This window comes from Schistocerca serialis, chromosome 4 (assembly GCF_023864345.2).
Source record: "Schistocerca serialis cubense isolate TAMUIC-IGC-003099 chromosome 4, iqSchSeri2.2, whole genome shotgun sequence".
NCBI lineage: Eukaryota > Metazoa > Arthropoda > Insecta > Orthoptera > Acrididae > Schistocerca > Schistocerca serialis.
The window spans coordinates 108042840-108063725 of record NC_064641.1 but is presented as its reverse complement, the minus strand read 5'-3'; the positions used below and the strand labels follow the sequence as shown (position 1 = coordinate 108063725).

At 44.6% G+C, this 20886-nt stretch overlaps 1 protein-coding gene across 1 annotated transcript in view; it reads left to right on the top strand.

Annotated features, from left to right (window-relative positions):
* Positions 1-20886, top strand: part of LOC126473217 (uncharacterized) — a 154738-nt gene that overhangs the window by 31402 nt on the left and 102450 nt on the right. The window contains exon 4 of the mRNA XM_050100128.1: positions 6584-6732. Within this exon, the coding sequence (XP_049956085.1) occupies positions 6584-6732 (149 nt within the window). The remainder of the gene's footprint in view (positions 1-6583; positions 6733-20886) is intronic.

Genomic DNA, 20886 nt, shown 5'->3' with positions numbered 1-20886 from the left:
TCAAACCATAGTCTGCGCTACCTCCTTCGCCTTTAATATCGAATTTGGACCGACAGTACTTTTCCCAGACGATGGCGCAAAGCTATCGTCGTTCCTGTTCCGAAACCTGGAAAGGACAAACATCTCCCCTCTAGCTCTCGCCCCATTTCTCTCATGAGTAGTGTATGTAAGGTTTTGGAGCGTATGGTGAATTGCCGTTTAGCTTGGTGGCTGGAGTCGCGCAGTCTTTTAACGCCTGCCTAATGCGGTTTCCGAAAGCATCGTTCTGCAGTTGACCATCTTGTTGCTCTCTCCACTTATATCATGAACAATTTTCTCCGGAAATGCCAAACAGTAGCAATATTTTTTGATCTGGAGAGAGCATACGATACCTGTTGGAGGACAGGCATCCTCCGCACACTGTTCTCTTGGGGCTGTCGAGGTCGGCTGCCACTTTTTCTTCGCGAATTTATGGCAGAGCGCACATTTAGAGTGCGGATGAACACTACTCTCTCCCGTACTTTCTCCCAAGAAAACGGGGTACCCCAGGGCTCCGTGTTAAGTGTTGTACTGTTTGCCATTGCCATAAATCCAATTATGGACTGTCTCCTTCCCGATGTCTCGGGCTCCCTCTTTGTGGACGATTTTGCGATCTACTACAGCTCTCAACGGACCAGCCTTCTTGAACGATGTCTTCAAGGATGTCTCGATCGCCTCCACTCTTGGAGCATCGAAACCGGCTTCCGCTTTTGTCCCAGTAAGACCGTTTGTGTTCATTTTTGGTGTCGTCAGGAGTTTCTTCCACCCTCCTTACATCTAGGACCTGTCAACCTTCCGTTTTCGGACGTCGCTAAATTCTTGGGTCTTATGTGTGACAGAAAACTGTGCTGGTCCTCCCACGTTTCCTATCTTTCGGCTCGCTGTCTGCGATCCCTCAACACCCTCCGTGTCCTGAATGGTACCTCCTGGGGAGCGGACCGAGTGGTCCTTCTCCGCCTCTATCGCGCCTTAGTGCGCTCGAAATTGGATTATGGAAGCATAGTTTACTCCTCTGCTCGGCCGTCTATTCTTCGGCGTCTCGACTCTATCCACCACCGTGGTTTACGTTTAGTGTCTGGAGCTTTTTACACGAGCCCTGTGGAAAGCCTTTATGCTGAGACTGCTAAACCTCCACTGTCCAATCGGCGAGCAGTCCTGAGTCGTTATGCTAGCCATCTGTCTTCCATGCCTGCTAATCCGGCCCATGACATTTTTTTCGACGCCTCCTTGGATGTAGGGTATGCAGGCTGCCCTTCCTCCCTACTACCACCGGGAGTCCGCTTCCGTCAACTGCTCCATTGTCTTTCCTTCCGCTTTCCTAAAACCTTCTTGACAACTTGGGGCACAGCATCGCTGTGGCTCCATCCCCGGATTTGCCTGCTCCATGACCTTTGTCAATTTCGCAAGGATGGTACCCCTTCACTTGTTTATCATCGGGCATTTGCTGCTCTATGTGCACAAATGAAGGAAGCCACATTTATTTACACTGATGGCTTGAAAACATCATTAGGTGTAGGGAGTGCCTATACTGTTGGCGACACCCCAAATCGATTTCGGCTTCCCGACCAGTGTTCGGTTTATACTGCGGAGCTTTACGCTGTTCTCCAGGCTGTCCAATACATCCGCCGCCATCAGTGGGTATAGTATGTTATCTGTTCAGATTCTCTCAGCTCTCTCCTCAGTCTCCAAGCTCTCTACCCTGTCCACCCTCTGGTCCACCGGATTCAGGACTGCCTGCGCTTGCTCCACTTGGGGGGCGTCTCGGTGGCGTTCCTCTGGCTCCCAGGACACATTGGTATCTGTGGAAATGAGGCGGCCGATATAGCGGCCAAGGCTGCAGTCTCTCTTCTTCAGCCAGCTATTCGAACAATTCCCTTCGCCGATCTACGGAGCGTTTTATGTCGTCGTGTTGTTCTTTTATGGCACACACATTGGTCGACACTTCCCCATAATAAATTGCGGGACATGAAAGCTCTTCCCTGTGCTTGGACCTCTTCCTCCCGAACGCATCATCGGGAGGAGGTAATTTTAACTAGACTCCGGATAGGGCACTGTCTTTTTAGCCATCGACATCTTTTAAGCGCCGATCCTCCCCCACTCTGTGCGCACTTCTCTCAGCTGTGGACGGTAAGACACCTTTTAATTGAGTGCCCCTATTTTACTCCGTTACGCGCCCGTCTACAGCTGTCGCCTGATTTGTCGTCCATTTTAGCAGATACCCGTGCTCGGCCGATCGCGTTCTCGAGTTTATTAGTGCCAGTGAGATGACGTCAGTCATTTGAAGCTCTTTTTGGGGACAACCAACCCCTTTCTGTAGTGGATTTTTAAGCTTTCCTTCTGCTTTTAGTTTCTTCAATTTTTTGAGTTTCGTTCCCATTGCTGCTGGTTTCCATTTTCGTTTTTTACCGTTTCCTAAGTCACAGACCGGGTGCTAATGACCATAGCAGTTTTGCGCAAAAAAAAAAAAAAAAAAAAAAAAAAAAAATAAGTGTGGTGGTAGCTTCAAAATTCTTAGGCGTCCATATCGATGAAAATTTTAATTGGAAAAAGCACATTTTGAGCTCCTAAAACAACTTAGTTTAGCCACATTTACACATAAAATCATTGCAAATCTTGGGGGGAGTCAGATTAGTAAGTTGACATATTTTCATTCAATAATGTCATGGAAGAATGTTCTGAGGTAACTCATTTTTAAGGAAAAAAGTCTTCATTGCTGAAACATGTGCTGTAAGAATAATATGTGGTGCTCACCAATGATCATCTTGTAGACAACTGTCTAAGGAATTGTAATGTAACTGGAGAGATAAAAAGTCTGCTCACCAAGTGCCAGGAGGACAACACACATATAAAGGTATTAAAATTTGTGAGCTTTTGGAGCTAGTGACTCCTCCTTCTGGCAGAAGAGTTGAAGGAGAAAGAAGGGAAAGGAAGGTAAACAAGGACTGGTCAGGTGTAGGAAACGAGGAGAGTTCGGAAAAGTCACCCAGAACTTTGAGTCGGGGGAAGCTGATTGTTGGGGCTGCACTGAACTAGCTGACTTGTCCGGTTTAGCTCCCAACATTCAATCTTTCCTTTTCATCCCATCCGATAAGCCTCCCCTGACTCGGGGCTTTGGCTACTTTTCCTAAACCTGACCAGACCTTGTTTTCCTTCATTTCTCTTCCGTTCTCTTTAGTTGTTCTGCCAGAAGAAGAAACTATTGGCTCTGAAGGCTTACATATTTTAATATCTTTATATGTTTATTTCCTGCCACTGCTTGGTGAGTAGATTTTTTTCTACTGTTCAAAAGGAACAATTATGTATATGTAATTCAATACCAGGAGGAAAAATAACATTAATTACTCCACATTAATATTGTCTTTAGCCGAAAAAGGGGTGAACAGTGCTGCTACAAAACTTTTTTGATCACTTACCCCGTGATATAAAAGCAAAGTAAAATTTGAAAACAAACGGAACCATTTTTCTCTTGACAACTCTTTCTATTCTGTAGATGAATTTCTGCTATCGTAATGTGTAAAAGGTGGTGAATAGAAATTACTAACTCACATCTGTATTTAAGAAAAGTCTTATAAATGATAAATGTTGAAGATGTTGCCAGATTTGCAGATTAATTTGTGATGTGAATGTAAGATGACTTGTTCCACATCATTAAGATTTATCATGCAAAAAGATCTGTGGAACATAAAACTAACTAGCTAAGTAGCCATCACTTACTGTGACATTTTGTGTACAAAATATGTGAATGACATCTACAGTTGAAACAATGCAAACAAATACATTATCATTCCCACCTATGTAAGATATGATGATACACTTTGCGCGCATTTGTGTGTGTGTGTGTGTGTGTGTGTGTGTGTGTGTGTGTGTGTGTGTGACTTCTTGCCACATATGATTATATTGAATTCAGAAGGACTGTTCTTCACTCTTTCAAATCAGATTGCTTTTAATGTTAACACACATTTCTATTTTATGATTAACAAGGTGTGCCTTCTTCCAAGTTACATGTTTTGTCTTTACCCAAATAAGTTCCATCACAGTCGTGGCAACATCAGTGGACATTTATGATATTATTACAGTGGTTAAGTTGAAAGTTACATGATTATTCATTAGGCAGTGGTTAACTTGAATGTTACATGATTATTCATTTTTATCTTGTTTCCTTCTTTTTTTCTCTTCTCAAAACCTCTTCATTCTTTGGCTATGCTCTTGTTTTCATTGTTCTGTCCATATGTTGTTTGTTTTCTTCCTTTCTTTTACTTCATATTTCATGTTCGTAATTTTGTTTCTGAATTTGTCTGTTTCATTTATCATTTCAATACTGAACCCTGCTTGTTTTAGATCTTCTTCTATTTCTTGAAACCAATTTTTTTTTTTTTTTTTTTGCAGTGTTTATTACTTCAAAAATCCTCTTTGTGAGTCTGTTGTTCATTCTGTGTATACATAGAACCTTGGTTCACATTTTCTAATCATATCTGTGAGCCTGTCTTTGTATTCATACACTTCTTTGGTTAGTTTCTTCAGCCATATACCATCTTTATGGTTATTGAACCAAAAATTGTTCTGAGGATTTTGGGCTCTATTTTTTCTATCTCTGCGATGCGTGATGCTCCAATTGTTATCATTTCTGATGCGTGTAGGGCTTCTGGTAATACAAATGTATTGTAATGCCTGAGTTTGGCCTGTCTTAAAATATTTCTTTTTTTTATAGTGTGTCTACATCAGTTTGTACATTTTCTAAAGTTTTTCTATTCTTTCTTTGTTGGATGCCGTGTTTGATCCTCCTATTTGTATATATTCCTCAAGATGTTTGAATTTTTCTATTCTGTTAACCTCTCTGTATTTTGTGTACATGGCTTGGTTGTTGTGTTCTTTCTTTACATGTATTGTGTTTTCTCATTTGATGTCTGTAGGCCTGTTCTAACAGAGACTTCAGGTAAGTATTCCAGTGCTTCTTGTCTGTTGTAGCTGAGTATTGCCAGGTCATCTGCAAATGCTTGGCATTCTATGATTGTCTTGTTTGCCCATGTTCTTCCTAACTGAATTTGTTTTACTTTTTGTTCCCATTGTCTGATAATTTTGTTCAAGACCATGTTGATTATAAGAGGTGAGAGACCATCTTCTTGTCTGACTCATGTATGTATCCTGAAAGGGCCTGAGATTTCCCCCATAAATTTTATTTTGGATGTGGTGTCTGTAAGTGTCTATTGCATGAGTGACCTAGTTCTTCTGTCTATTCCATATTCTTCTAGAGTGTCAAAGAGAGTCTGCTGTTCTATAGAGTAGTAGGTCATCTTAAAATCCATGAATGTGATTACTGTGTTGTTCATCTGTTTGACCTTCAGGAGTGTTTGCAGGTCCCAGATCTGTTCAATAAAGGACCTTCCTTTTCTGAAGCCTGTTCGGTATTCACCTATCTTTGTATCATCTTATGGTTCTAGCATGTTGAGTAATGCCTTGGAGACAATTGGTGAACATTTATTTATAATGGTAAAAATTCTGTAAACTGGAATTTGGGGACACTAAGTTTTACTACTGTTTACTCTATTTTCTCCTGGCTTTATACCGAGCGAGGTGGCGCAGTGGCTAGCACACTGGACTCGCATTCGGGAGGACGACGGTTCAATCCCGCGTCCGGCCATCCTGATTTAGGTTTTCCATGATTTCCCTAAATCACTCCAGGCAAATGCCGGGATGGTTCCTTTGAAAGGGCACGGCCGACTTCCTTCTCCATCCTTCCCTAATCCGATGAGACCGATGACCTCGCTGTTTGGTCTCTTTCCCCAAACCAACCAACCAACCAACCTGGCTTTATATTGTGTGTTTTCTGTAACTGCGTCAATTCTGCCTCAAATCTGTTATAAATACAAAAAGCCAAACACTACACAGGAATGCTCAGACAATACTTTTATCAGAGAACTGTGTTTGAATTGTAGGAGGAGGAGGAGGAGGGAAAAAGCATATATTGCAAAAAGAAACATTGACTTATGTTAACTCTGACAATTACTGTTATTTTAGTAGGCCTGCTTTGAGCCTTGCAAGACAGATTATTTGGCCTTTCAATATGCCTTAGTGTAACTTTTGGTTTTTAGCATTCTGTGGGTGTTGGTAAATTGTGTATAGTTAGTTTGTTGATAGTTGTTGAGAAGGGAGACAATGTTAACCATGTTTTATGCAAGCATGTTTGGCTTGACCAAGAAGTAGCTTATAACTAAAGAAAATAAGTGTGTAGAATGAGTATGTTGTCATTATGAACTTTGGTGACTCATACTGACTAGATAATTTAACTTTCTTCCAGAAGTTCCAAGTTTGGATCTGATGATAGCAGTAGTTAAAAAATGCCGTGAAGTAGTGTAACTAATAAAAAGGTAGTTAAAGAAGCTAGACAGTATAATTCATAAAAATGATGAAGCTTAGCATTCGAGATGATGGTTTTTTTTTATTTCAAATGTTTCTTCATAAAATATGTTCAACACTATTTTGAACATTAATACATTTTTAAGATAAATATACATAAGTCCAAGTAACAATAATTTAATATTTATCCATGTGTTGGCCATTTTTACAGGAAAATCAAACAATACAAAGAAAATATCCTCTGTGTCTTCAGCAGTGTCATCAGGCCATGCCCAACAGAAAGCAGATAAAAATAAGAAAAGGAAACAATTGTTAGAATCTGATGAAGATGATTCTGATGATGGAGAGGGTGATTTGAAGGTATATTGTTCAACTTAAAATGCACTATCTAAATCTATATAATTAAACTACATTTTCTTCTTTGCAGCCTTTGTTTCTGTATTTCTACAACATCATAAAATTTATGACATTTCTATAGATTGTATGTGGGTGTATGTGTAATTACAAAACGTACGAGGATCATTCACAATTGGTCTGGAAAAAAAGCATTTATTTTTACAAAACAATACTGTTTCTACTTTTCAACATAATCCTCTTGAACATTTATCCACTTGGCTACAAGCTTTTTTATTCCAGCTTTAAAGAATGCTTTATCTTGACATTTGAACCAATTTCCCACAAACTTTTTTACATCCTCGTTGTCCTGGATCCTCTTCCCACGTAACGCATCCCTCAGTGCACCAAACAAATGGAAATCACTAGATGCGAAATCAGGACTGTAAGCGAGATGAGGCAGTACTTCCCAGCCCATTTTGTCGATGGTTTCACGGGTTAGTTGAGCAATTTGAGGAAGTGTGTTGTGTTGCTGGAGAGTCACACCTCTCCTCTGAGATCCACAATGTCTCTCTCTCTCACGGCTGGTTTCACCTTGTTTAAAAGCAAATCCAAAGTAGTAATGGCTGTTCATTGTATACTGCTCTTCGAGATAATCACAAAAAACTGGGCCTTCATCATCCCAAAACCCCATCAACATGACTTTTCCTGCTGATGCTTGGATTTTGAATTCTTTCTTGGCAGGTAAGCTGGTGTGCTTCCACTCCATGCTTAGTCATTTTGATGGCTCATAATAGTGAACCCAAGTTTCTCCACAAGTTAAAATTTTGTTGAGAAAGTGCTCATCTTAGCTTTCATAATGTTGCTTTAGCTCTGTACACACTCTCAAACTTGCTTTTTTGTGTACCATGTCAACTCCTTTGGGACCCATCTTGCACATGTTTTGTGGTACTTCAGCTTGTTATTGATAATGTTATGAACTGTACCAGTACTAACTTGCACCTTATCAACTATCATTTGCAAAGTCACACGGCAATCGGCAAAAATAATGTCATCAATTCGACTTTCAAGTGAGAGAGTTCAAACTGCAACTGGTCGGCCAGAACGGTGTTCATCAGTCACTGAGTCATGACCATTTTTGAACTGCTCTACCCACTTGTAAAAATTTGCACAATTCATACAACCTTCACCATAAACTTAAGACATTCTACAGTATATATTCACTGGTTTCTCCCCTTCAGCAAGTAAAAAAACAAATGACAGAACATTGTTCAATTAATGTGAGCACTTCAAGTGGACTCGCCATCTTGAAATGTATTTTTGAGGTTATAAATAAACAATGTTGATACATCATCTGATAAGGGCTCATCCCAGTGATGCCAGCTTAAAGCCGTAAAAACACCAACCAGGATGTACGGCCACCACCAAACTGTAGCCAAGAGCGTGGTAGGCCACCCTGTGACACAGCATGCAGCTGAACATAAAACACTAGAGTTCAGTGTCTGCTTCACAACCCAGGCCATGGATTCTCCCCTCCACCACGACCTTTTCTGAACTGCACTGATGGGAGTTACAGTTACAATACATTCTCCACTCACAAAATTATCCCAGCCTCACTCAGGCACCCCCCCAGGGGGTCCACAACTCTTTTGTGGATACGTGCGTGGCGAGCACAGGGCCCCGAGCTAGTGCAGTTCTCCTTCCTTTCCGGGTTGCCCTACCCCCCTTCCCCATCCCTCCTCATCCCCAATCCTCTCCCCCACCCCCACCTCCCCTTCACCTTCCCTCTTTTTGGGAGTCATGTATCGAGCCTTCATCCGGAGACGGACAGTTAAAAACTCCAGGATCCTGTTTCCTTTGTTTTTCTCCATCCTCATGCTTTCTTCCTCTATTGGTCTTTCCTTAAGTTCACTCTTCTCCTTGCTTTCATGCCCTTATTTCTATCTCTGCCTCATTCTCCTTGTCTTTTTTTCCACGTCTTATTCTCCGCTTCGGCGTTTTGAGATTCTTTCTTTATCCCTCTCTCTCGTTCCTCTCTTCTTTCCTCCTTGTGTGTGTCTGAAAGCCGACCCACGCATTCGCACGCGTAGCCGGTAACGGGGTAACGCGTAATTCCCCACCCTGGGTAGACAAGTAAGGCATGCACATACCCCCTGGTAAAGGCCAGGCCCTGGGAGGGGTGATTGCCTGAGCTGTTACCTTCCGAATGTGCCAATTGGTCCCTCCGTCCGTTTCTCGGGAGGTGTGACCTGAGGTGTGAACAATCACCTAAGGCGGGAGTGCCCTCTGCGAGGGCCCCCCACAAGGAAGGAGCGCGCCATAGGAAACACTGGCAATCATGGGGGATTCGTCCGCAATGGATTTCTCTTCTTCTTCTTCTTCTTATTCTTCTTCTTCCCTGTCTTCTGCCCAAAAACGAAAGCTAGATAACTCCTGTTCTGAAAATTCTACCACAAACACTGAAGTTTCTTGTTGTCACAAGATCTGACGGTCTCGATTTCTCAGCAGTCAACCCTTTCATCATTCAGAAGAGTGTACACGCGATTGCAGGACCAGTGAAATCTTGTACTCGGTTGCGCAACGGTACCTTGCTGTTGGAGACAGAAAGCGCCTTCCAGGCCCAAAAATTACTTCGAGCCACTCTCTTACACACATTTCCTGTACAGGTGGAGGCCCACCCCACCTTTAATTTGTTGCATGGCATGGTGTATACCAGGTCACTCGACGGACTAACTGATGAGGAGATTCTGTCTTTCCTCTCTGATCAGGGAGTGACGGACGTCCATCGGGTCATGAAAAGGGTCGACAAGGACCTCATACCAACCCGAACCATATTCCTGACAATCGACAATGTGCAATTGCCTTCACGAATTAAAGCGGGTTATGAGATTTCTGTTCAGCCATATGTATCCAGCCCTACAAGGTGTTACCAATGTCAGTGGTTTAACCATACACAGCAGTCTTGTTTTCAAGTGCGGCTAAATGCATTACCTGTGGCAGGGATGCCCATGAGGGTGACTGTCCACCTCCGTCCCCTCGTTGCATCAACTGTATGGGCGACCATGCTGCCTCCTCTTGCGACTGCCCCGTCTACAAAGATGAGATAAGTATATAGGAAATTCAAGTGAAAGAGAAGGTGAAACTTCCTGGAAGATTAAAACTGTGTGCCGGACGAGACTCGAACTCGGGACCTTTGCCTTTCGCGAGCAAGTGCTCTACCAACTGAGCTACCCAAGCACGACTCACGCCCCGTCCTGAGTTCCAGTCTCGTCCGGCACACAGTTTTAATCTGCCAGAAAGTTTCATATCAGCGCACACACCGCTGCAGAGTGAAAATCTCATTCTGAAAGGGAAGGTGTCGACCTCAGCTGCTCGCAAGTTATTCAATAGCAGAAAGCCCACTGTGCTTCCGGCAGGCAAATACAGTACCGTTCTCGCCTCTCCTCGGCCTACCAGGGAGGTAGCTACACAGACATGCGATCTAACATTTAGCGATTTGGTCATCAGATCGGCCAGTGCTAAGATCGCCTGATCAATGTTTCCTCTTCCTCCCACCAACCCTAAGGCTCAGACATCATCATCTGCTACTGCTAAGACGGAGGACCTCTAAATCAGATGCTTAGACCTTCAAAAACGAACCGACACGCGAAGATTTCTTGCATACACAAACTTCACAGCCATCAACTGTTCTTTTGACAAAACGTAATTCTTCAAAGAAGGCTCATAGAAAAAAGAGTTCTCCATCTCCGCCGAGGCATGTTTCTTCTCTTGCGCCACCCAGCGGTTGCCGTCCCTGGGCATCTTCAGTTTCGCCAGGCCGCACTGCTGGTAGCCGATCATCTGGCCTTTCACCGGCGGAGGAAGCTGCCCCTCCTGACCAGCTCATGAAGGTGGCAGATGCAACTGTTGAGTTGATGGACCATGACTCACCACCTATCGATTGCAGCAGCAGTGCTCCCTCAAAGCCAGGCCCTCAGCGGCCATCGAGGTGACCCTTTCTTGTTTCTTCTTTTTCTTTTCATTTTCATAATGGCACTTCTTCAATGGAATATTTGCGGAATTCGGCCCAACCGAGAGGAACTAAAATTGCTCCTTCGAATGCACTTCCCACTTTTCGTTGGTCTCCAAAAAAAAAGAAGTTACGCCCATGTAATTGTATTGACCTGGCACACTTTACCTCCGTGCATTTTGACCTACCCCCTGTGGCAGGTATTCCGACTCATGGTGGGGTCATGTTGCTGGTTTGGGATGATGTCTACTATGATCCAATCACATTGCACACAGATCTGCAAGCAGTTGCCGTTCGAATTATTCTCCCCAATTTCACATTTTCCATTTGTACTATTTAAACTCCATCATCGTCTGCCTTTACTAGGGCAGACATGATACAATTGATTGCTCACCTTCCTACACCATTTTTGTTGATTGGAGACTTTAATGCGCACCATCCCCTTTGGGGCTCTCCAGCATCCTACCTGAGAGGCTCCCTCTTGGCAGACCTTTTCAACCACCTCAATCTAGTCTGCTTAAATACCAGTGCACCTACCTTCCTTTCGGACGCAATGCCTACCTATTCCCACTTGGACCTCTCAATATCCACTATCTAACTTGCACATCAGTTCGGGTGATATGCTCTGTCTGACACATACTCGAGCGACCATTTCCCCTGCGTAATCCATCTCCTACATTACACCCCTCCTACACATTCCACTAGCTGGAGCATCTCCAAAGCCGACTAGGGGCTTTTCACCTCCCTGGCAACCTTCCATGATCAAAACTTCTCCAGCTGCGATAGACAGGTCGCGTACATCACGGGCGTTATTCTCACTGCTGCTGAATATTCCATCCCTCGTACTTCCTCTTCTCCATGTCGAGTCCCAGTCCCCTGGTGGACTACAGCATGCAGCGACGGTATTCGTGCTCGGCAACATGCTTTACACACCTTCCAACGCCACCCTATGATTGCGAACTGTATCAGTTACAAACGACTCCGTGCACAATGTCATTGTGTTATCAAAGAAAGCAAAAAAGCTTGCTGGGTGGCTTTCACCAGCTCATTCAACAGTTTTACTCCTTCTTCGGTTGTCTGGGATGGCCTGCGCCGGCTTCTGGCACCAAGGTCCACTCCCCAATTTCTGGCCTGACTGTAGCGAATGAAGTCCTTGTGGATCCTGAGGATGTCTGAAATGCCTTCGGCCGCTTTTTTGCGGAGGTTTCGAGCTCTGCCAATTAACACCCTGCCTTCCTCCCCCAAAAACAAACTGAGGAGGCACAACCACCTTCTTTCAAGTCTTTGAATCATGAAAGTTACAATGCCACCTTCACCGTGCGGGAACTTGAAAGTGCACTCGCCCGGTCCCGATCCTCTGTTGCGGGGCCCGATGGTATCCATATTCAGATGCTGAAGAACCTTTCTCCTGCAGGTAAAGGCTTTCTTCTTCGTGCCTATAATCGCACCTGGGCTGAAGGTCATGTTCCCACACGCTGGCGTGAAGCAATTGTTGTTCCCGTACCCAAACCAGGAAAGAACAAACACCTTCCTTCCAGTTATCGCCCCATCTCCCTTGCCAGCTGGATCTGCAAGGTGATAGAGCGCATGGTAAATTCTCGATTGGTTTGGCTCCTTGAATCTCAACGCCTCCTTACCAATGTCCAATGTGGCTTTCGTAGGTGCCGCTCTGCTGTTGACCACCTAGTTACCGTGTCGACCTTCATTATGAACAACTTTTCGCGTAAGCGCCAGACGGTGGCTGTGTTCTTCAATTTGGAGAAGGCTTACAACACCTGTTGGAGGGCGGGTATTCTCCGCACCATGCACACTTGGGGCATTCGCAGTCGCCTCCCTCTTTTTATTAATGCATTTTTAATGGATTGAATGTTCAGGGTACGTGTGGGTCCTGTTTTGTCAGATGCCTTTTGCCAGGAGAATGGGGTGCCCCAGGGCTCTGTTTTGTGTGTGGCCCTTTTTGCCATAGCTATCAATCCAATAATGGATTGCCTTCCAGCTGACGTTTAAGGCTCCCTTTTCGTGGACAACTTTACGATCTACTGCAGCGCTCAGAGAACATGTCTCTTGGAGCGCTGTCTTCAGCGTTGTCTAGATCGTCTATATTCCTGGAGTGTCGCTAACGGTTTCTGTTTTTCTGGTGCGAAAACAGTCTGTATGAACTTCTGGTGTTACAAACAGTTTCTGCCACCATCCTTACATCTCGGTCCCATTGCTCTCCCATTCGTGGAGACAACAAAATTTTTAAGTCGTAAATTTGACAGCAAACTTTGCTGGTCTCCACATGCGTCTTACTTGGCTGCTCGTTGTACCCATTCCTTAAATGTCCTCCGTGTTCTCAGCGGTGCGTCATGGGGAGCAGATTGAATGGTCCTGCTTCGCTTATATCGGTCCATTGTCCGATCGAAGCTGGATTATGGGAGCTTTGTCTACTCTTCTGCCCGGCCATGCATCTTACACTGTCTAAACTCTATCCACCATCGGGGGTTACGTCTGGTGACTGGAGCATTCTACACCAGCCCTGTTGAGAGTCTGTATGCCGAAGCTGCCGCATTACTGCTAAACTGCCGGCGCGATATATTGCTTTGTCGGTACGCCTGCCGACTGATGTCAATGCCTGACCACCCATCATATTTCTCCTCCTTTGACAACTCTCTCGACCGCAAATATGGGCTGTATGTCTCTGCCCTGTTACCTCCTAGAGTTCGCTTTCGTCGCCTGCTTTAACAGCTTGATTTTACCCTCCCTACGACGTTTCGAGTGGGTGAGAGCCCGACGTCACCTTGGCTCCAGGCTCAGGTTCGCTTTCACCTTGAACTCAGCTCGCTCCCAAAGGAGAGGACCGCGGATTCGACATACTGCTCGAGGTTTGTCGAACTTCGTTCAAGGCTCGCTAATAATGTCATTATTTACACAGATGGCTCCAAGACTACTGCTGGTGTCAGATGTACCTTTGTCATTGGGGATGATACCTTTCACTACCGGCTCCTTGACCAGTGTTCAAGCTTTACAGCTGAGCATTTTGCTCTCTGATAGAGAGTACATCCGTCGCCATCGTCATTCTCCCTATGCCATCTGCTCTGATTTTTTGAGCGCCATTCAGAGTCTCCATGACCCATATTCAGACCACCCTCTCGTGCAACGAATTCAACGGTCCCTTTGGTCGCTAGCTGATACCAGCACTCGTGTCCTTTTTTTGTGGATTCCTGGCCATGTTTGTGTGCCTGGGAACGATGCTGCTGATGCTGCGGCCAAGGCTGCTGTCCTCCTGCCTCGGACAGCTTCCTTTTGTGTCCCATCAACTGATGTTACTGGGGTTCTTTGTCGGCGTGTTTCATCATTGTGGCATGAGGCTTGGTCCTCTCTCCATGAAAATAAGCTTAGGGCCATCAAACCGATCCCGACGCCTTGGATGACCTCGCGCCCTTCCCGGCGAGAGGAGGTCATTTTGGCTAGGTTGCGGATTGGGCATTGCTGATTTAGCCACCGCTACCTGTTGTCTGGTGACCCCACCCCGCAGTGCCCCTGTGGTCATCCATTGACAGTGCGCCATGTTTTATTGTCCTGTCCCCGTTTTATTCACTCTCGTGTTGTCCTGTGTCTGCCGTCTACCTTACAGGAACTTTTAGCTGATGACGCTCTAGCAGCTGCTCGTATCCTTAGTTTTATTACATTGACGGACTTGTCCAAAGAGATTTAACTCTTTTATTTTGTTTATCTGCATCTTTGTAAGCACTTTCTGGTGTTGCCCTCTTGCGTTTTTCTATGCTCTTAGTGCACTAACATTTGTGACTGGGTGCCAATGACCTAAAAAAAAAATTATAATCACTCAGGTAACCTATTATGCCCACACCCTACACAAGCAGTGTCCAACTCCTCTGCTTATCTCCTCCTCCCTCATTAACACTCCCCCCCCCGCCCTTCTCCCCACACTCATTGTGAGCCGCACATATTTTCTTTTTCCTACTTCTCCTTTCCGTTCCTGGTTACCCTCCCCTCTCTGCCTCACAGCCTTCCAATGCTGTGCCCAACAGTCTTGTCATGGCTCCATCTAATCCCCGCATGCTCCACCAGACAGTGCTCTCTTTCTCCACTCACCCATACTGTACTATCCTTTCCCTTCCTTTTCCTTGCCCTATCCCAGATGACTGCTTTCATTCACTACGACAGTTACATTCTGGTCTGAGCTGCCAGAGATTGCGGAAGTCATGCGGAGTGCTAGTTTGTGTGTGTGTGTGTGTGTGTGTGTGTGTGTGTGTGTTTTCTTTTCTGAGGAAGACTTTGGCTGAAAGCTAAATGTGTGTCAGTCTTTTTGTTGTGCCTATCTGCAACTCAACATGTAATGTTTGTGGTGAGTAGCAATCTATCCTTGTCCTAATATTAATGAAAGGGATGTTAAATGCTGCATCTGTGGTATTTTTGATAAAGAAAGTTGCTCCTCACCATATAGCGGAGATACTAAGTCACGATAGGCACAACAAAAAGATTCACACACACACACACACACACACACACACACACACACACACGCAAACGCAACTTGCACACATGTCTGCAGTGTCAGACAACTGAAACCACTTTGCGTGCGCGCAGACGCGTGTGTGTATGTGTGTCTATCGCTGACAAAGGCCTTAATGACCGAAACCTATAATTGTGTGAATCTTTTTGTTGTGCCTATCGCGACTCAGCATCTCCGCTATATGGTGAATAGCAACTTTCCTTCTCTAACATTGTTACATTCCATCCTGGATTTTCCATTGTTTGATTTGTATTTTTGATAAAGTAACATGTGCTCCCTGAGTCATTCTAAATGATGATCGCATCAGGGAGCTCAGCTTTTGGTTTTTCTGAGCTGAGGACTAGTGAACCTGTTGCACCTCAGTTGTATAAGATTTATGCAGGCAAATGGGGCTCTGTCTGGGTGGACATTTACTTCCTTAGCTGCTTGTCGCCTTTCTACATCCACAAAACTCTAGAGGTCCGTGCAGGATAAGTAAAACCTTTCAGTAGGCTGCACAGTGGTAAACTTGTGATCAAGGCACTGTGAGCTACCTGAGTGAACAGGTTGTTAAATGTTAAACTACTTGGGTTTTCTGAGCTGAGGACTAGTGAACCTGTTGCACCTCAGTTGTATAAGATTTATGCAGGCAAATGGGGCTCTGTCTGGGTGGACATTTACTTCCTTAGCTGCTTGTGGGAACACCATGAGGCCTAAATTTCTTTCTTCTATTCAAAGTGGTTTAGGTGGTGCATTGGGCAGTATTAGCACCCAACCTCCAGAGAGATCTCATTTGACTAGTCCACCTGATGCGCTTGTGGATGTAAGAGAAAGCAATAATAGTAGTGGACCACATCGTGTAATACATAATGTATTTATTGTTGCTACATGTGTAGAAGGTTCCCATTAGAGATTGTCGCCTTTCTACATCCACAAAACTCTAGAGGTCCGTGCAGGATAAGTAAAACCTTTCAGTAGGCTGCACAGTGGTAAACTTGTGATCAAGGCACTGTGAGCTACCTGAGTGAACAGGTTGTTAAATGTTAAACTACTTGGAGAATATGCTGTCGACAGTGGGCTGTTCATTGGGCTAAATTGTTGTAAAAGAGTTGTGGTGTGCCATGACATTATGGCTCCACACTCATGCTCATAAATTAAGGATAATTGCAGAATGTGGTGCCACACAACGCGGCACTACACAAAACTGGCCCTAATAGCATAGACACATAGGGAACACACACAACACAGTACTGCAAGTCCACGGTATTGGTGATAAGTTGAGAAAACTGTCTCGAAACACAAGTGCTACAAAACGCCACTGTTTCCTATGCATGTACCCCGACATCAACGTGGGAGATGATCACCGTGCACACGTACACAGGTAGCACAACGGGTTAGCATACTCTGGATCAGGTGGTCGAGCAGCTGCTGGAGTATAGCCTCCCATTCTTGCACCGGTGCCTGTCGGAGCTCCTGAAGAGTCGTAGGGGTTTGAAGACTTGCAGTGATACGTCGACTGAGAGCGTCCCAGACATGCTCGATGAGGTTTAGGTCTGGAGAACGGGCAGGCCACTCCGTTTGCCTGATATCTTCTGTTTCGAGGTACTCCTACACGATGGCAGCTCGGTGGGGCTGTGCGTTATCGTCCATCAGGAGGAAGGTGGGACCAAATGCACCCCTGAAAAGGCGGACGTACTGGTGCAAAATGATGTCCCGATACACCTGACCTGTTACAGTTCCTTGTCAAAGACATGCAGGGGTGTAGTGCACCGATCGTAATCCCACCCCACACCATCAAACCACGACCTCCACACAGGTCCCTTTCAAGGACATTAAGGAGTTGGTATCTGGTTCCTGGTTCACGCCAGATGAAAACCCGGCAAGAATCACTGTTCAGACTATACCTGGACTCGTCCGTGAATATAACATGGGACCACTATTCCAATGACCATGTACTGTGTTCTTGACACCAGACTTTACAGGCTCTCCTGTGACCAGGGGTCAGTGGAATGCACCTTGCAGGTCTCCGGGCGAATAAACCATGTCTGTTCAGTCGTCTGTAGACTGTGTGTCTCGAGACAACTGTTCCACTGGCTGCGGTAAGGTCCCGAGCAAGGCTACCTGCAGTACTCCGTGGTCGTCTGCGGGCACTGATGGTGAGATATCGGTCTTCTTGCAGTGTTGTACACTGTGGACATCCTGTACTGTAGCGCCTGGACATGTTTCCTGTCTGCTGGAATTGTTGCCGTAGTCTTGAGATCACACTTTGTGGCACACGGAGGGCCCGTGCTACGACCTGCTGTGTTTGACAAGCCTCCAGTCGCCCTAGTATTCTACCCCTCATAATGTTATCGGTATGTGTTCTTTGAACCATTTTCAACACACAGTCACCATTAGCACATCTGAAAACATCTGCACACTTACTTGCTGCACCTTACTCTGACATCTTCCAACACACCTCTGCATATGTGGACTCCTGCCACCACCACCTTGTGATGACTGCAGGTCAAATGCACCACATGGTCATACCCCGAGGTGGTTTAAACCCGCAAACCACGCACCAGAGTGTTGTTTCACCATGTATCAGCATCATCCTTAATTTATGAGCATGGGTGTAGATACCAAAGAACTCCAGCAGGAATGAGAAAGTGAATGTGTCACAGAATTTCACAGAACATCCAAACCCATCAGACTGTGCGACCTTGGTCCTGTCTGATGGAACCGACAATGACCATTCTGTTGATGGTGTGGATGCTGATGTCAGCCTGAGGAACCAGCGAGTCCTCCGAGTAACCACCCCTCCACAGAGGAACGATGGGGAAAGCCAGAGGAGAACCTCTCTCCTCTCTTAAGATGGCTTCCATACTTCAGTGAAACTTGGAATTCGCTCAAGACTGCGGCGAAACTATGTCTGTTAGCTAAGGATAGACTAATGTTATTTTCAACAACACATTTTTAATCCTCTGACACCCTTGAGCTGTCGAGCTACATCTTTATTCTCTGTGGTGGTTTTAACGCACACAGTGTAATTTGAGGCTCTGCAACCACCTGCCCCAGGGGTAGACCAATTGAGAGCCTTCTTATGCTCTCATGTGCAATTTTGCTCAGTACAGGGTGGAGCACACACTTCAGTGCTGTCACAGAGTCATTCCCTGCTACTGATCTGTCATTATGTTCTCCAGCCCTTGCACACACCACTTGGTGGGAAGTGGTCGGTGACTTGTGCCCAAGTAATCTCTCCCCCGGTGTGGATTCACCTGCCAACCCGAGTAGTGTGCAAAAGAAAGCCACTGCGGTGGGTGTACCATAGGACAGACTAGATGCTTTACAGCTGACATGCTGCATTTTAACACCATCACAGAGTTCAGGAATGGGTGGGTCATTTTACCCAAATAATCCACTGTGCCACATAAGTATTAATTCTGCATCCTTCAGGCCAGTTGGAAAGATAGCCTGTCCCTTGGTGGAATGGCAAATGCTGCTCTGCAGTGAGACTGGTGCTTGTGTCACTACGTAGGTTCAAGTAACAGCCAACTGTAGAGAACCTCGCAGCCTTTCGGGTAGTTGGGGCAAAGTGTTGCCAAATCGTGGTAACAGTTACTGGCCACCATAAACCATTCCATTAAGAGTACATTCGTAATGGAGACCATCAGGAGGATTTTTGATAGAGGAGGGAGATGCCCTATGACTGCTGTAATGGGGGCAGGCAATCTGTCTCCAGACCAAACTGCGAGGCATTGCCCAAATTATGGAGGTTTCTGCCAGTCAGGATTCATCTATCTGGCACTGCAGAGTCTCTACTGAGAGGAGCAATTCGCACTTCGGTTCCACCACTGATGATAAATACAACTGCCCCTTCTCCATGTGGTAGCTGGATTCTATATTATCAGCTTGTGACATGTTACCTGGTCATGATAGGGCTCCTTATAGTATGTTACAGCACCTCACGGGGTGCAACAGTCAGTCTTGTCACCCTCTTTAACCTCATTTGGGTGTCAGGTCATTTTCCCAACTTGTGTCAAGGAGTGGCTATAATTCCATATTTGAAACCCAGGAAGGACCACACATAACTGAGCAGTTATTGTCTGCTCCAGTTTTACAGGGCCTTAATGCGAGCTCAGTTGATTACGAGTGTACGATGTATGGGTGTGCATGACCCTCTTATTTAAAGACATTGGACATGGTGCACAATGAAGGGATTTAGTTGGTGTAATCTACCCCTCCCTTCTTTGTTGATTTTTACTTATCTTTTCGTGCACAGTTGGCTCCAGTTCTTCATGTCTAGGGATCTGATTCAGGAAGCTGAAATTCTCACATTTTAGGTTCTCATGCTTCAGTTGATCTAAATAATTTTGAAGAAAGTCATTGCAGAATTTTTTATGATAATTAATTGCCTCACATTTTACTATATCACACTATCTTTTGAATTTTCACATTAACAAAGCCAAAATTACATTGTTCATCCAAAATACAAAAATACATCCAATCACATCAGAGACATGCTTATTACTACTCCACTCTGCGGTAATAACAATATTCCAAAGGGTTTACAGTTTTTCTTGACAAATGAATTTCTATTATTTCATAAATGAATCCAGGAATAAACATAACAAACAGTTCTAGATTGCATAATTAGTAATAAAAATCTTAAGTGTGCCACATATTTTGTAATTTCGAATGTTTCTTTAAAAAAAAGAATTAAACTGTGCATTCAGAACTAGTACATATCAATTGTAACAACGAAAATAAAGTAATTTCTTTTCATAAATTTTAGCTTGAAATATAACATATTGTGTATAAATTTATATGAAATTATCAAGAAAAACAGCTGAGACAATATTGACTTATCCAAAATTCGAAAAATATGACTGATATTGACTACTGCTGTTGAGGAAAAGCAATACTAGATGATGATGTCCCTTTACACTGGCCACTGGGGTCTTTAGAACCAACACCATTCTGAGCCTTTGCTCTGAGGCTAGAGAGTCGCTGCTTCATTTCAGGCCTATAATACACTGTCCATACTGTAACATATTGTTCTTGGCCACCAATGGAAAGGCTTTTTCGTACTCAACACTAAGCAGTGAGGCCTTATGGCATTCACATGAAGGACTGCCTTTTTAGAGATGATAATAACGCCGGCCGCGGTGGTCTAGCGGTTCTAGGCGCTCAGTCCGGAACCGCGTGACTGCTACGGTCGCAGGTTCGAATCCTGCCTCGGGCATGGATGTGTGTGATGTCCTTAGGTTAGTTAGGTTTAAGTAGTTCTAAGTTCTAGGGGACTGATGACCACAGATGTTAAGTCCCATAGTGCTCAGAGCCATTTGAACCATTTGAATTTTGATGATAATAACAACAACAACAACAACAACAACAACATTAGTAATACGAAATATTAGGATATTGTTCACCGTCTTTTACGGGAGCCTGGAAACTATTTTTCTGTTCAGCCAGAAAGCGATGGAGGACATACTGACCATTGTTTCCAGTCTGCAAGTCTACATTTTTGTCCAGCCCACTGAAAGAAATGTACCTATTCCCTGTTTGTTTACTCAGTGGGGTCAGGAACTATGATATGAATGAAGATTTTGAGTTTTAATTGATAGATATATTTGATCAACTTTCACATGCACAACATAGTAATATTCCTGATGATGATGATGATGATGATGATGAT